This window comes from Monopterus albus, unplaced genomic scaffold, assembly GCF_001952655.1.
Source record: "Monopterus albus unplaced genomic scaffold, M_albus_1.0 scaffold69.1, whole genome shotgun sequence".
Classification (NCBI taxonomy): Eukaryota; Metazoa; Chordata; class Actinopteri; order Synbranchiformes; family Synbranchidae; genus Monopterus; species Monopterus albus.
Genome location: NW_018127949.1, coordinates 2,819,025 through 2,830,507, shown reverse-complemented (window position 1 = coordinate 2,830,507; position 11,483 = coordinate 2,819,025). Strand labels below are relative to the sequence as shown.

The window sequence follows — 11,483 nt, the reverse complement described above, 5'->3', positions numbered from 1 at the left end:
TTTCCTACGCACCCTGTGGTGGTAAATGCTCTGCAGAGAGGGCAGTGGAGTCCTGGTGATCTTCTCCGCAGTCTTTACCACTCTCTGCAGGCACTTGCGGTCCATAGCAGTAGTGCTGCCATACCAGACAGTGATGCAGCTGGTCAAGATGTGTGATGTGGAAATGTTCAAAGAGCCTGATGTGCTGACAGGTGGGAGGTGGAAGAGTGGAGCCCCTGCAGTAAGACCTGCGGGAAACTTGGCTACCAGACCAGGGTGGTGCAGTGCATGCAGGAACTCCACAACGGCACCAGCAGGCCTGTCCACAGCAAACACTGCACTGAGGATCGTCCTGAGACAAGGAGAGCCTGTAACCACACAGTGTGCCCTGTCCAGTGGAGGACAGGGGCGTGGTCTCAGGTGAGGAGGGTGACAGCACCAACTGTTATTAATTCAAATTTTAAGTTTAGTTTAATATATTGCCCCATTAAATAAATTGTTTTTTGACAGCTGTGTTACAGGTAGGGGTGCTGCAGTTAATTCCTGTTTACACTGCTACAGATATTTCCTAACTCCCCTTGTGTTTATTATTTATAGGCCATAGCTAAAGGTGTTGTTGTACTAGAATACATTACGTGCAGAGGTGTTTCTATATTTTTGTCATCCCCAGCTGCATCCCCAGCCCCCAGTCACACATATGAGACTGCCAGAATATTAGGAACACAATTAACTTGCATGTATCAAGTTTAAACTGGAATATGTGTTAGATCCTGACTGTGGTGGTCACAGTCCCATGTAGCATCTCATTCTAAGTGATGGAGTTTCTAAAGTCTATACAGTACTGCTTTTAACAGTTTAATACATTTCCTGTACATTTGTGTTTATGTGTGTGTGTGTGTGTGTGTTGGCTGTGTGGTAGTGTTCTGTGACCTGTGGCGACGGGATTCAGCAAAGACAGGTGGTTTGCAAGGACAGCGACAATATCATTGGAGAATGTGAGGGCGAGAAGCCAGAAACAGTCCTCATTTGCAAACTAAGTCCTTGTCCGGGTGAGATCCACATACATATAATTAAGGAAAAGAGTTTATTTATTTGCCAGCTGACCAGTTGTCTAACCTAATTTTCTATTAGAGAGAACCTGTCTGAATTTCGTTTTCATGATGGATGCATATAGACTGACAGTAAAGAATTCCCACAAAGATTTGTATGTTTTTTGTGAAGAACATGTGGGTGGTTTATGTCATAATCAGCCATAATCCTCTTTTAGTAAGTTTATGCAAGGCCAGCGCTTCACATGCTGTAGGTTTTCTGACTCAGAATCAGTCTCACAGCCAGAACAAACAATGCATACACTCACGGGCCACTTTATTAGGTGCACCTGTACAATTCAATGTAACACTTCCACCTTAACATCTGTGTTTATGAAACTCAAAATGTTTCAGTTTTTGTTGAAATTGTCATAAATGTATAAATTCAATAATATGTTTATTATTGAGCTCATAGTTAAAGGTGTTGTTGTACTGGACTATATTATAATTAGAGGTGTTCCTAATATTCTGAGCCTCTCATGTATGTAGATGGGGAGGACAAAAATATAGAGACACCTCTGAATATAATGTCGTCCATTGCTCCTGCTTAACATCTTCTTTAAGAATATTTTTTAGCATCATTTTGTCCTGTCTTTGCTGTTGTACACTCCAGGACAGCCCGTGACTTCTCTTACAGTTGAAAACTTCACAATAAAATATGAGGCTGTAGCCGAAACTGTTCCTGAAAACCCTGTCCACAGAATTTCCTCTAGTAAGGCAATATGTAATTTCTTTCAGAAATCTGTCACACATTTAAATGTCTGTAGCACAACAGTTTTGGATTCAGTATTGCTCTTATTGCTGTCCTCTGTTCTCTTATTACTAGATGAGCCATGTCTCGGGGATAAATCAATTTTCTGTCAAATGGAGGTTCTTGCCCGTTACTGTTCCATCCCTGGTTATTATAAGCTTTGCTGTGAGTCTTGCAACAAGAAAGAAAACCTTGCTTCGCATGCTCCTGAGCTCCAAAACACCCCTGTGTCTTCAGTGGAACTTGAGACTTCCTCTCCTTCTCACTCATCCTCAGCCAAGGCTCCTCTGTCTGCTACGACACAGAGCCCACCACACACCACTACAGCCATCAGTATGCGGCTGCCGACCACCGCCATGCCAACCACCACTGTTGCTGCTGAAACCTTTCTGGGTACTGCCCTGCCTCAGGGTCCCACCAGTGACTCCTTCCTCATGTCTGGAAAGGAAGACTCAGACCCTTGGCCTCTTCTACCTCCAGGGTCTCCACAGCAGCCCACAGCAGACTCCACTGGAGATGCCTCATAAAAGGGCAGTACAAACAGCACTTTAGGCCCATTCACTGCCAGATCAAGAAGGGACGATTTAGAACCCGGGGACTTGAGTCACAGAACCTTGTCAGTGCAGAAATAAACAGTGAGCGATGTTGTGAACATGCTGTTCAGTGAGACTTTGCAGCATCTGATAGACTTGAAGTCTTGCTGCAGATATTTTCTTTCTTTTTTACAAAGTTTTTTTTTCCATGCAGGTGAACTTAAACCAGACCAGTGACGGTTACCTCATCAAAACTCCAGAGCATTCTGTGCACAGCATCACCCTGCCCTCTGGGCTTCAAATATGAAGCGGAAGAAAAATAAGTTAAGCCAAAGGTGCTGTAAATTAAAATGACTAAAAGATGTGTTCAAAATGTGATGACTGCATTGCTACATTCATGTTTTTATCTGTGTACAGCTGTGTAAGCCTGTCTTTTTTTCAAGTGCATTAGAACTACTATTGAACTTATATTGTGAACATGAGGAGAGGCCAAAGGCTGTGGTTTTGGAGATACACGTCATATGGAGTTTCGAGTGTGTCACTAAATCCAAACTTTATCCCAATCCATTGCCTGCTACAGTTTCCATCTTTTGATTATGCTCACATTTGAAAATGAGTTAGCAGTGTGACACCTAAAAATGAAATAAGGTCAAACCCAAAAACCAATTTCAATGATTTTATATTTTGTATGGAGCTACATCCATAAGGCAGTTAGCTTATCTTAGCATAAAGACTAGAAGCAGGGGGAAATCGCTAACCTGGCATCAAAAGCTCACTAATTAACATGTTACTATATATGGTGTTTGTTTCATCTCTATGCAAACAGAAATGTTAAAAATAGCAATGTTTGGTTTTAAAGAATTAAGTGCTATAAATATTTTTTGGCAGACAACAGCTAGGAGCAGTGACCTTTCAGTCAGCCAAACTAACATACAGTAAATGCTGTTTACTGAGAAATAATTCCTGCTCCTAAACCAGTCATCTTTTTTTTTTGTTTTGTTTTTGTTTTTACAATTTTAGGACATATTTGTTCCCTTTGGACAGAACCAGGCAGCAGTGATTATTGCCTCCCAACTGCAGATTTATATTTACCATACAAATATTTGAGTGGTATCCATCTTACCACTTAATGTAATTCTCAGCAAAACAGCTAATAATATAATATTTCTCAAAATATTATTCAAATAGAGAAAGATAAAACATTGCTCTTTGTTTCACTGCTCACCCTTAGAACACATAATTTGGAGCCATACACCTAATGTATTTCAATAAAACTCTTGTTAAGTCTGTAACTATTCCAGTGGCACACTCCAGACTCCATAGTCCTGGCACAGAGCTTCATGGCTTCTCTGTCCCTGGTGCTCATTTTGTTGTCTAACTCCAACATACTGGTGATTATCCTCACTGGTAAAAACTCTTTACAGTGTCATGCCAACCCCACTGTAGCCCTCTGTCTGCCTGTGTGGAAGTTAGTCGCTTTAAAAACAGAAAGAAAAAACTCATGATGATTTTTGTAACTGATATATTTTTCAGATAATAATGTATATAGTTTAAATTTCAAGTTATGAAAAGAAATGAACAAACAGGAACTGAAAGAAAAGTAAGTTGCAATTGAAAAATACAGGCAATGCTGTAAGCCTACAGACTGTGGTTGGTCATACTGTTACACTATTCCTGCATTGCAGTTCATGACATCATTAAGTTTCTTGTATAGTTCTTGTATATACGTACATGAATGAAAGCTTTAAATGTTAATATTTATTGAATTTTTAAGTGGTATGGAGAACATAGTAAAAAAAAATCTGAAAGACTTGAGATTCTTGTTTCAGTTTCCTCTATTTAGCTCCCGTTTACTGTTGCTATATTCATCTTTGTGCTAAAAATGCCTGACAATCACAAGCCTTTGTAGTAGCTTTTGTGCTTGACTGTCCCTGAATCATTTTTTTACATTCCAAACATTCAGATACTTACTGTTTTTGAATTAAGAAGAGGCACCTGTTGTGTAGTGTTGATATTCAAGCTATTTGTATGATGTGGTGGATGAAATGAATCAGGCAGACTAAGGACATTCAAGTACTTTATTAATTTCATCCAGTCATATGCAGGGGCTCATGTAGTTAGTCATGTGTCAACAGACAAGTGATGGCTCCTCCTCAGGAAAACTTGAGGTTTGAGTGGTACACTGTGACATTAATTCCTATTATAAGTCTTGTTCTTCTTCCAGGCTGGCACTGGGTGGTCGACACTGGTGTCTGCCAGCTGTGCTCTGCAGAGCGTCTCCTCCCGGAAGCGTTTCTGCTATTGCTGAAAGGGCAGTGTCCTGCTGAGCAGTCAGACTGTCACCGTGTCTCTATATTCCTGTCTTCCCCTGTGAGTGATGATGCACTCGCTGTGAGATGCCTGCGGAGGTGTCTTGTGAAATCCAGCTGTGCTCGGGGCAAAGCCTGATTGACAATGGACTTTGGCAGCCAGCCCTGAGAACAAAGTTGTCTTTGTTAGAACTGCATTTTGGCAAATGTCAGACTTGGTAAGTAAAACAGTATGCCAGCTAGCCAGCCTTGTACAATAAATATACTGTATATTCTGCTGTTGATATGCAAATATGATATACTAATAATATAACATATATAACATATATAATATAATAATATTACACTATGCTATGCAATTATCAGCTAGCATATCTGGTTTTTACATACAGTAATAATAATGCAGTACTAAGAACAAAATAGTTCTCAGAAGAAGCTAGTATGTAAACTTTGAGTTAAAGGGGTGCTCCACTGATTTAGTATTGCAGTTTCGTGAAATTGGGGGACTCACAAAAGACAGTTTAAACCAGAATGGTCAAAATTAAACAGCAGAAGCTGAGATATCCTGACTTTTAGGTTGCATTCAGACATTTTGCTGGTTTTTGCCAAAACAACACCATGCAGAAAAAATATTAGATCTGGTCCAGTTATTTCTGGAACACAACTCAATTTCCCAGATGCTATTTCATTGTCTCACATAAAACAACAACCCCATCAATGCAGCTTCCTGTTGATGTCCATGGCAAATGTCTGAATGCAACCTAAATGTCAAAATTAAACAGCAGAAGCTGAGATATCCTGACTTTTAGGTTGCATTCAGACATTTGTCACACAACAGGAAGTGTTGTTCTCTTGAACGTGACAAATTGTGATTGGTTTAACGTGATTGAGTTGCTTGTTTATTGCACACAGCAGAAAATGGCCAATCTAAGAAGTTCACTGCTCACTAGATAAAAGCCTGGCAGAAGTGCTGGAGTTTTAAAACAGTACAGTCACAGGAACCCCACCTGCACTTATCTGTTGGATATTTACTGCACAAGCAGATAAATTTCAGTAAACGAATATTACACACATAGGAGTCTGCAGGTACTACTATCTTTTACAAAAAGCAAACCACATGGATTTACCTTTACATCCATATTAAGAAGCCATGTGAAGTGACTTTTTCTTGGGTCCTCATCCACAGGTTGTATGATGATGCAGGTTGGTCCATTCTCAGCTCTGAAAACATGCAAACAAACCCATTAAGTGTGCTTGTTCCTTAGTATATTTCCAAATTAGAATCTATAATCCTTCATTGTTTATCAATGTTTAGAAATTCAGATTTACTATGCCCTAATGGCCTATATGTCATTACAAGCAGCAGCATGTTTCCCATTACTGATGTTTTACTGTTTATTGTGCTGAGACTATCTGATGTTATAGATCATGAGAGAAAATTTAATGAACCTGTTGAATATATTGTATTACATTATGATTAATGCTCATTTGAAAAAGAGTCATTGCCTGGTCTGCAGATCATCCTCCTACCTCACAAAGCCTGCTTGGGGTGGAAAGGACTCCAGCTGAATTGCTGCTCCTCCAAGATAAACGCTGGAGTTTTGTCTGTAACTGTGTCTTACACTCAAGAAATCCCTTTGGCCAATCAGATTTCCTGCTGTCTCAGCTGAAGCTTCATGAGTGATAATGGTTTCAGGTCCAATGTGCTTCAGAACCTACAACAGATACAAATATCAAATTTAGTTTGCAAAACACTATGTACACTTGAAATAGCAATTGACTCTATGAAATGAGAGGTCTAGCAATGTGAGCAATCATTTATTGTTGCAAATGTATTTAATATACAGTATGTTCACTGTGTAAATGGATTGTGGTTACATACAGAAATGCACTGACAATTAAACCTTTCATAAAGTAACATAAAAAATTCATGTGACACCGTCTAAACCACATGTGTCAAACTCAAGGCTCGCGGGCCGGATGTAGAGGTAGAGGAGTTGAGGAGTTGAAGAGGAATCTGACATCACAGCAGATGTTTTCACCAAAGTGAAATCACACAGTGAAGCTGCTGTGAAACCAGGGTTTTATTGCAGCAGAGGAGAAAATCAGCCCGGACATTTACCAAGAGACAGTTTCTGAAGAGCTGCATGATGAAAGTGTGCGACGTCTTGTGTCCAGACAAAAAGCAGGTGTTTGCAAATGTAAGCCTTAGCAGAAATACGGTTGCTGATTTTAAGTTCAAGTTTATTTATTTTGTAATAATATTGTATCCTGTCTGTTTCGATTCATATTTATGTTCAAAAAACGTTTAGTTTTAGTCTGTTCAATAAATGTTTATCCTGTTCGGCCCACGACCTAAAGTGTGCTTTGAGTTTTGGCCCCTGTGCGATTGAGTTTGACACCCCTGGTCTAAATCAAGTTATTTTTATTGGTAATAGTTTCACAGTTGATTAAATATCCAGTTATCAACAGCAGCCTTTAGTGAATTGTTGAAAGGTTAGCTGCTCACTTTAAGATGCTGTATGCTCGGGTTCCACTGGTGCATGTCCTCCACTCTGACAAACAAGAGGTCATAGAGGTCATCGATGCTGGCCTCCAGTACCGCCTCCAGCCTGAAGACCTTCCTGGCCCCTGGCATCACTTTGCTACAGATCACATCCCCATTGCTCTAGAAGAGCAAACAAGCAGATGTCAGATGTAGTTTTAACAAAGGGGTCATTTAAGTTATTTCAGAGCATGAAAACTGGAAGCAGAATGGCACTTTGATCAATCAGACATTACCTCTGTGTTCTCAACTTTCCATCCGTCTTTGTCCTCCAACATAGTGAGAGCCTTCCTCATTGCCTCCTGCCCTTGTTGTACATAGAACAGCTGATCTTCTTTCACAGGCTTGGGCTTTAAATCTTCAGGTTTGGTCTCTGCAATAGATTCTTGTTAGTGAACATTCAGTAACTATACTCTAAAATATCTAATGAATCCAGCATAATGAATTTCACCATTACTCTTAAAACCAGCATCCGTTCTCATGTGATGTTGGATCTGCCCCCATCTCTGCAGATGTGTGATCTCCTGGCCTATCACTGCCACAGCTGCGTGTTGAAGTGCTGACAGTTAGCTCAGGAGTCTTGCACCATTTGAATAAAAAGGAATAAAAAGAAAAAATATTCTTCCAATTCCTAACAATTCTTTACCTGCCATAGTCCTCAGATGTGGGTAGGAGATTCCACAGCAGAGCTTTACAACAGCAGGCAGCATACTGTCTGTCTTTAGCAGTGACAGCAAAGACAGAGTGTGTCTCTTCTTTTTATATGGGCTGTGAAGGACGCTTCACTTAGATAAGACTCACAGAAAAAGATAGGACCAGTTCTCAATTCTGTTCTGAAGGCCACATGTTAGAGTTTCTAAGTAACTAAAATACAGCACTGGATGCAAGGCAGAGAGGAATATTTATTAGCAGTACTATGTGGGTGATTATTTATTTCTAGATTTATTTTTATAATAAAACCTTAATTTCTAGCAAATATGCACAGTGACACAGAATTCTTCTTCCATGTTTGTGGACCTATATTGTACATGTAAAGCAAATTGATTGGCTGATTCAACTTTTTGTCAGGAGGTGAGCTCAAAACAGAAAAATGGAAATGCAGATGGGTCAGCTAGAAAAAAAACTGTGCACAAGCTTAAACATAACACGTAAAATAAAAATGTTAGTCACCTTTTGATTACATTCATAATGCTAGTCTCATTTGAAAGGCAACTTTATAAATTATACAACTAAACAGTCAAAATGAATATAAATTATTCTACACCATAAATTATTCTAAATCCTATGAAAGGGTATATAAGGTTTGTAGTATTAGATATTGAGTGATACACAGTGGAGTAACACACACGTCTGAACCATTTCTCTGTCAAAGTTGTTGATGATGGCATTAAATATGAGCTTTCTTAATTTTTGTCTGTGGGGATTTTCCCAGGTGGACCTCCATTTCTGTCAAATATTTTGTTACATACTTGATATTTTGTGCATACTAATATAACAGAGTAAATAACTTATTAAAAGTGTTTATTTCACAGAAATAATACAATTCATGAACTATTTAAATACTATTTACTCAGTAGCCTTCAAATTAATGACAATAAATTAATGATGGGTCCTTTAACAGAGTAGTAAACAAGATGCACATATTTTACCAGGATGTGTTACCTCTCTGAACTCGTAATTTCTTTAGCTACAAACCCTGTCAATCATATCGGCAAAGCCCATGATTTGCCAAAAGGTAAGAGGTTACACTGTCACTTACCAATGTGTTTGACTGATTTTATTGATTGACGTGCTAATTGACCAATGGAAGACCTATACGCGCGTAAATGGGGCGTTTTTTAACGTGTAAAACCTGCATACAAAAATATGGCGGTGCTTGTGATAATATAGTTAGCATAAGCGTAAAATAAGTGAAGATTTTATCAATATGACGCTGTGTTTGTTGAACTAATGCTTGAGTGTGATAGAAACGATATTCAGCTATGGCCACTTGGACAGGCCTGCACATCTGGGATAAGTACAAACAACAAAAGAGAAAGGTAGGGAGCGACTATTTGTTGTGTGTGCTTTCCCAGAGAAAATTTTAAAACGGCTGTTGTGTTACGGGGACAATAAAATGCTCTAGTATTTTAGCTGAAATTCTGAGATTTGGAGCATTCTATTGATATTGTAATATATAGCATGTCCTAGTTGTGTCAGTGAGTAGTGAGAGTTTGTGGACAGTATCCATGAGGAGCGTTTTTGTTCCATGGATGGGACATTTGCAGTCATTGCACACCTAGCTTATCAGTATAGGCTATAAATATCTGCAGAGTCTTCAAATGTTTTACTGTGAAAAGTTGATTATCCAGTAAAATATGTTTAAGGCATCTTAAAGGTACGGCCAAAGAACACAGAAAAACCTAAGTTCTGTAACTGTTGTATCTACATAAGCATCAATTATAAATTTCAGTGCGGCAGTTTCTACATGTTGTGCTTTAGTTTTTCTTTTGTCCATGGCCTTTTCTGTGCTTCATAATACCAGACGAGCAATTAACGAGAAAACACTCTTAGCAGAGGTTACATTCAGTTGGCTGATGTAACTGAAGTGACACTTCTGACTGCAAGCCCTTTCCACTAATTGGCTTGAACCACTATTACAGGGGCCGTAGGTCTCCAGAGACAAGAGGGAATCTGAATAAATTTCAGTCTGGTTTGGCCAAAAACCCTGAAAGACAGCATAGATTAGAGCTGTTTTGTAAAGACTAAAACAGGGGTGGATAATGTCAAAAGGTGCTAATGTTTGCACTACTTTACAATGGTCTAATCAGACACTGGAGCCATACTGAGAGCTAAAGCTGGGGAGAAATGAACCCAGTGAACTATAATACACTGTACAAATCCTGTAAAATCCATTTATATGGTTTTTACAGGTCGATCAGCTTCATGATACATTGTGTCTAATGAATGATAATTATGAGGTTTGCATGACATAGCAAACATTCTGTAGCTGGTTGGCTCTGCTTTGCTTACTCCTTGAGCCAAGGAAATCTCTGCACACCAATTAGGCTAACTGGTGATCACATGTCAGCTAAGTTGTAAGCTGGCGTCATTAATGTTATGCTGGCTGCACCACTCACACTTTTGCTTGCACATATTTGACAGAGGAAATTAGAGCATGATTAAGTGGTGAGTGGGTTGTTAGTCCCTCAACACTACATGTCCTTTTCTTTTGAATTCCCAGGATTCAGTATCATCATCCTCTCTTCCCTGGACTAGCCAGAAATGTTAGGCCAATATGTTGTGCTTGAGATGGCTCAGAGAGCTCAATAATATGTCTAGTTACCAAGTCTGTGTGAATAATATTGACCCTGGAAACAAAGGTTCATCCTTTAATTCAATTTAATCAATTTCATTTTACATCGCTTGTTGGCTCATTCATCTCTCTCTGAACAGCCTCCTTTTCAGAATAAACACTACAATATCTAGGTGAAGTATGATAACACAGTAATGGTTAGCCATTAAATGCATCCACTTGTTCGTTCTGTTCACTCCTTTATTTTGTATTGACATGTTTCATAGTAGTGGCTGGTTAACACATCTTTTGAGGATTAGGATCTCTAAATATACTTTTAATTTAATCTTCAGACACAACAATAATTTATTCAGTAATGGATTCGTTCACTTGTTCAGTCATTTATGCATCTGCTCATTTATGAATTTATCTCTGACTCATGTTCATTGTAGTGACTTGTTACTGTACATCTGTGCAAATAATGGCTGCTAAACATAGTGTAGCTTTATTGTTTCATTTGGTTCCATTCATTGAAACATGCATGAATTGCCTTATGAACCACTTTAGGGTGTGTGTGATAATGTATTGGGTATTAGATCAGGGAATGGACGTTGCCTCCATTCAAAGTAAAATGGACCAGTCACATATAGTGTTGCACGATATACCGGTACTAGTATGGTACTGCGGTACTGAGGCATTTAAAATGGTACTATACTGCATTTGGATGGGAACGGTACTTGCAGCGCCCACCCGCAACAGAGGAAAACAGAGCAGGAACCAGCTTCCTCGTCCTCTGCTCACTGAGCAGCGTGGACTGGAGCAACAAACGGAGCAGGAGGAAAGCTTGGAGAGAGCAGAGACGTTGGAGAGGGAGAGAGCGAGAGAGAGAGAGAGGAGCACGGAGAGGAGAATGGCTGCTGTAACAGTCACCACCCCGCAACTTGTGGACAAACGAGGGGCGCGAAGTGCTATATGGCAGTACTTCGGCATAAAAACAAATGAGC

At 39.4% G+C, this 11,483-nt stretch overlaps 3 protein-coding genes across 7 annotated transcripts in view; 2 read left to right on the top strand and 1 right to left on the bottom strand.

The window, feature by feature from the left end:
- Positions 1-4,148, top strand: part of adamts14 (ADAM metallopeptidase with thrombospondin type 1 motif, 14) — a 30,211-nt gene extending 26,063 nt beyond the window's left edge. For 2 of the 3 annotated variants that reach the window (XM_020605347.1, XM_020605346.1), the window contains exons 19-22: positions 192-399; positions 899-1,028; positions 1,681-1,779; positions 1,894-4,148. In XM_020605347.1, coding sequence (XP_020461003.1) covers positions 192-399; positions 899-1,028; positions 1,681-1,779; positions 1,894-2,345 — 889 coding nt within the window. In that variant the 3' untranslated portion in view covers positions 2,346-4,148. The remainder of the gene's footprint in view (positions 1-191; positions 400-898; positions 1,029-1,680; positions 1,780-1,893) is intronic. The other variant, XR_002275357.1, reaches the window with a different exon arrangement.
- A 291-nt stretch (positions 4,149-4,439) lies between these two features.
- star2 (steroidogenic acute regulatory protein 2) lies at positions 4,440-7,927 on the bottom strand. 2 transcript variants are annotated; one of them, XM_020605288.1, is made up of 7 exons: positions 7,852-7,927; positions 7,657-7,749; positions 7,442-7,578; positions 7,170-7,328; positions 6,191-6,375; positions 5,788-5,881; positions 4,440-4,825 (listed from the first exon to the last, which is right to left on the bottom strand). In XM_020605288.1, exons 1-7 carry the CDS (start codon positions 7,913-7,915, stop codon positions 4,691-4,693), a joined length of 867 nt encoding a protein of 288 aa, XP_020460944.1. In that variant the 5' UTR covers positions 7,916-7,927; the 3' UTR covers positions 4,440-4,690. The 2 variants fall into 2 exon arrangements, with proteins under 2 accessions (XP_020460944.1, XP_020460945.1); XM_020605289.1 differs by having other exon boundaries at positions 7,663-7,749.
- A 1,121-nt stretch (positions 7,928-9,048) lies between these two features.
- Positions 9,049-11,483, top strand: part of qrfprb (pyroglutamylated RFamide peptide receptor b) — a 21,192-nt gene continuing 18,757 nt past the window's right edge. Inside the window, exon 1 of one of the 2 annotated variants that reach the window (XM_020605018.1) lies at positions 9,049-9,244. In XM_020605018.1, the coding sequence (XP_020460674.1) occupies positions 9,188-9,244 (57 nt within the window). In that variant the 5' untranslated portion in view covers positions 9,049-9,187. The remainder of the gene's footprint in view (positions 9,245-11,483) is intronic. The other variant, XM_020605020.1, reaches the window with a different exon arrangement.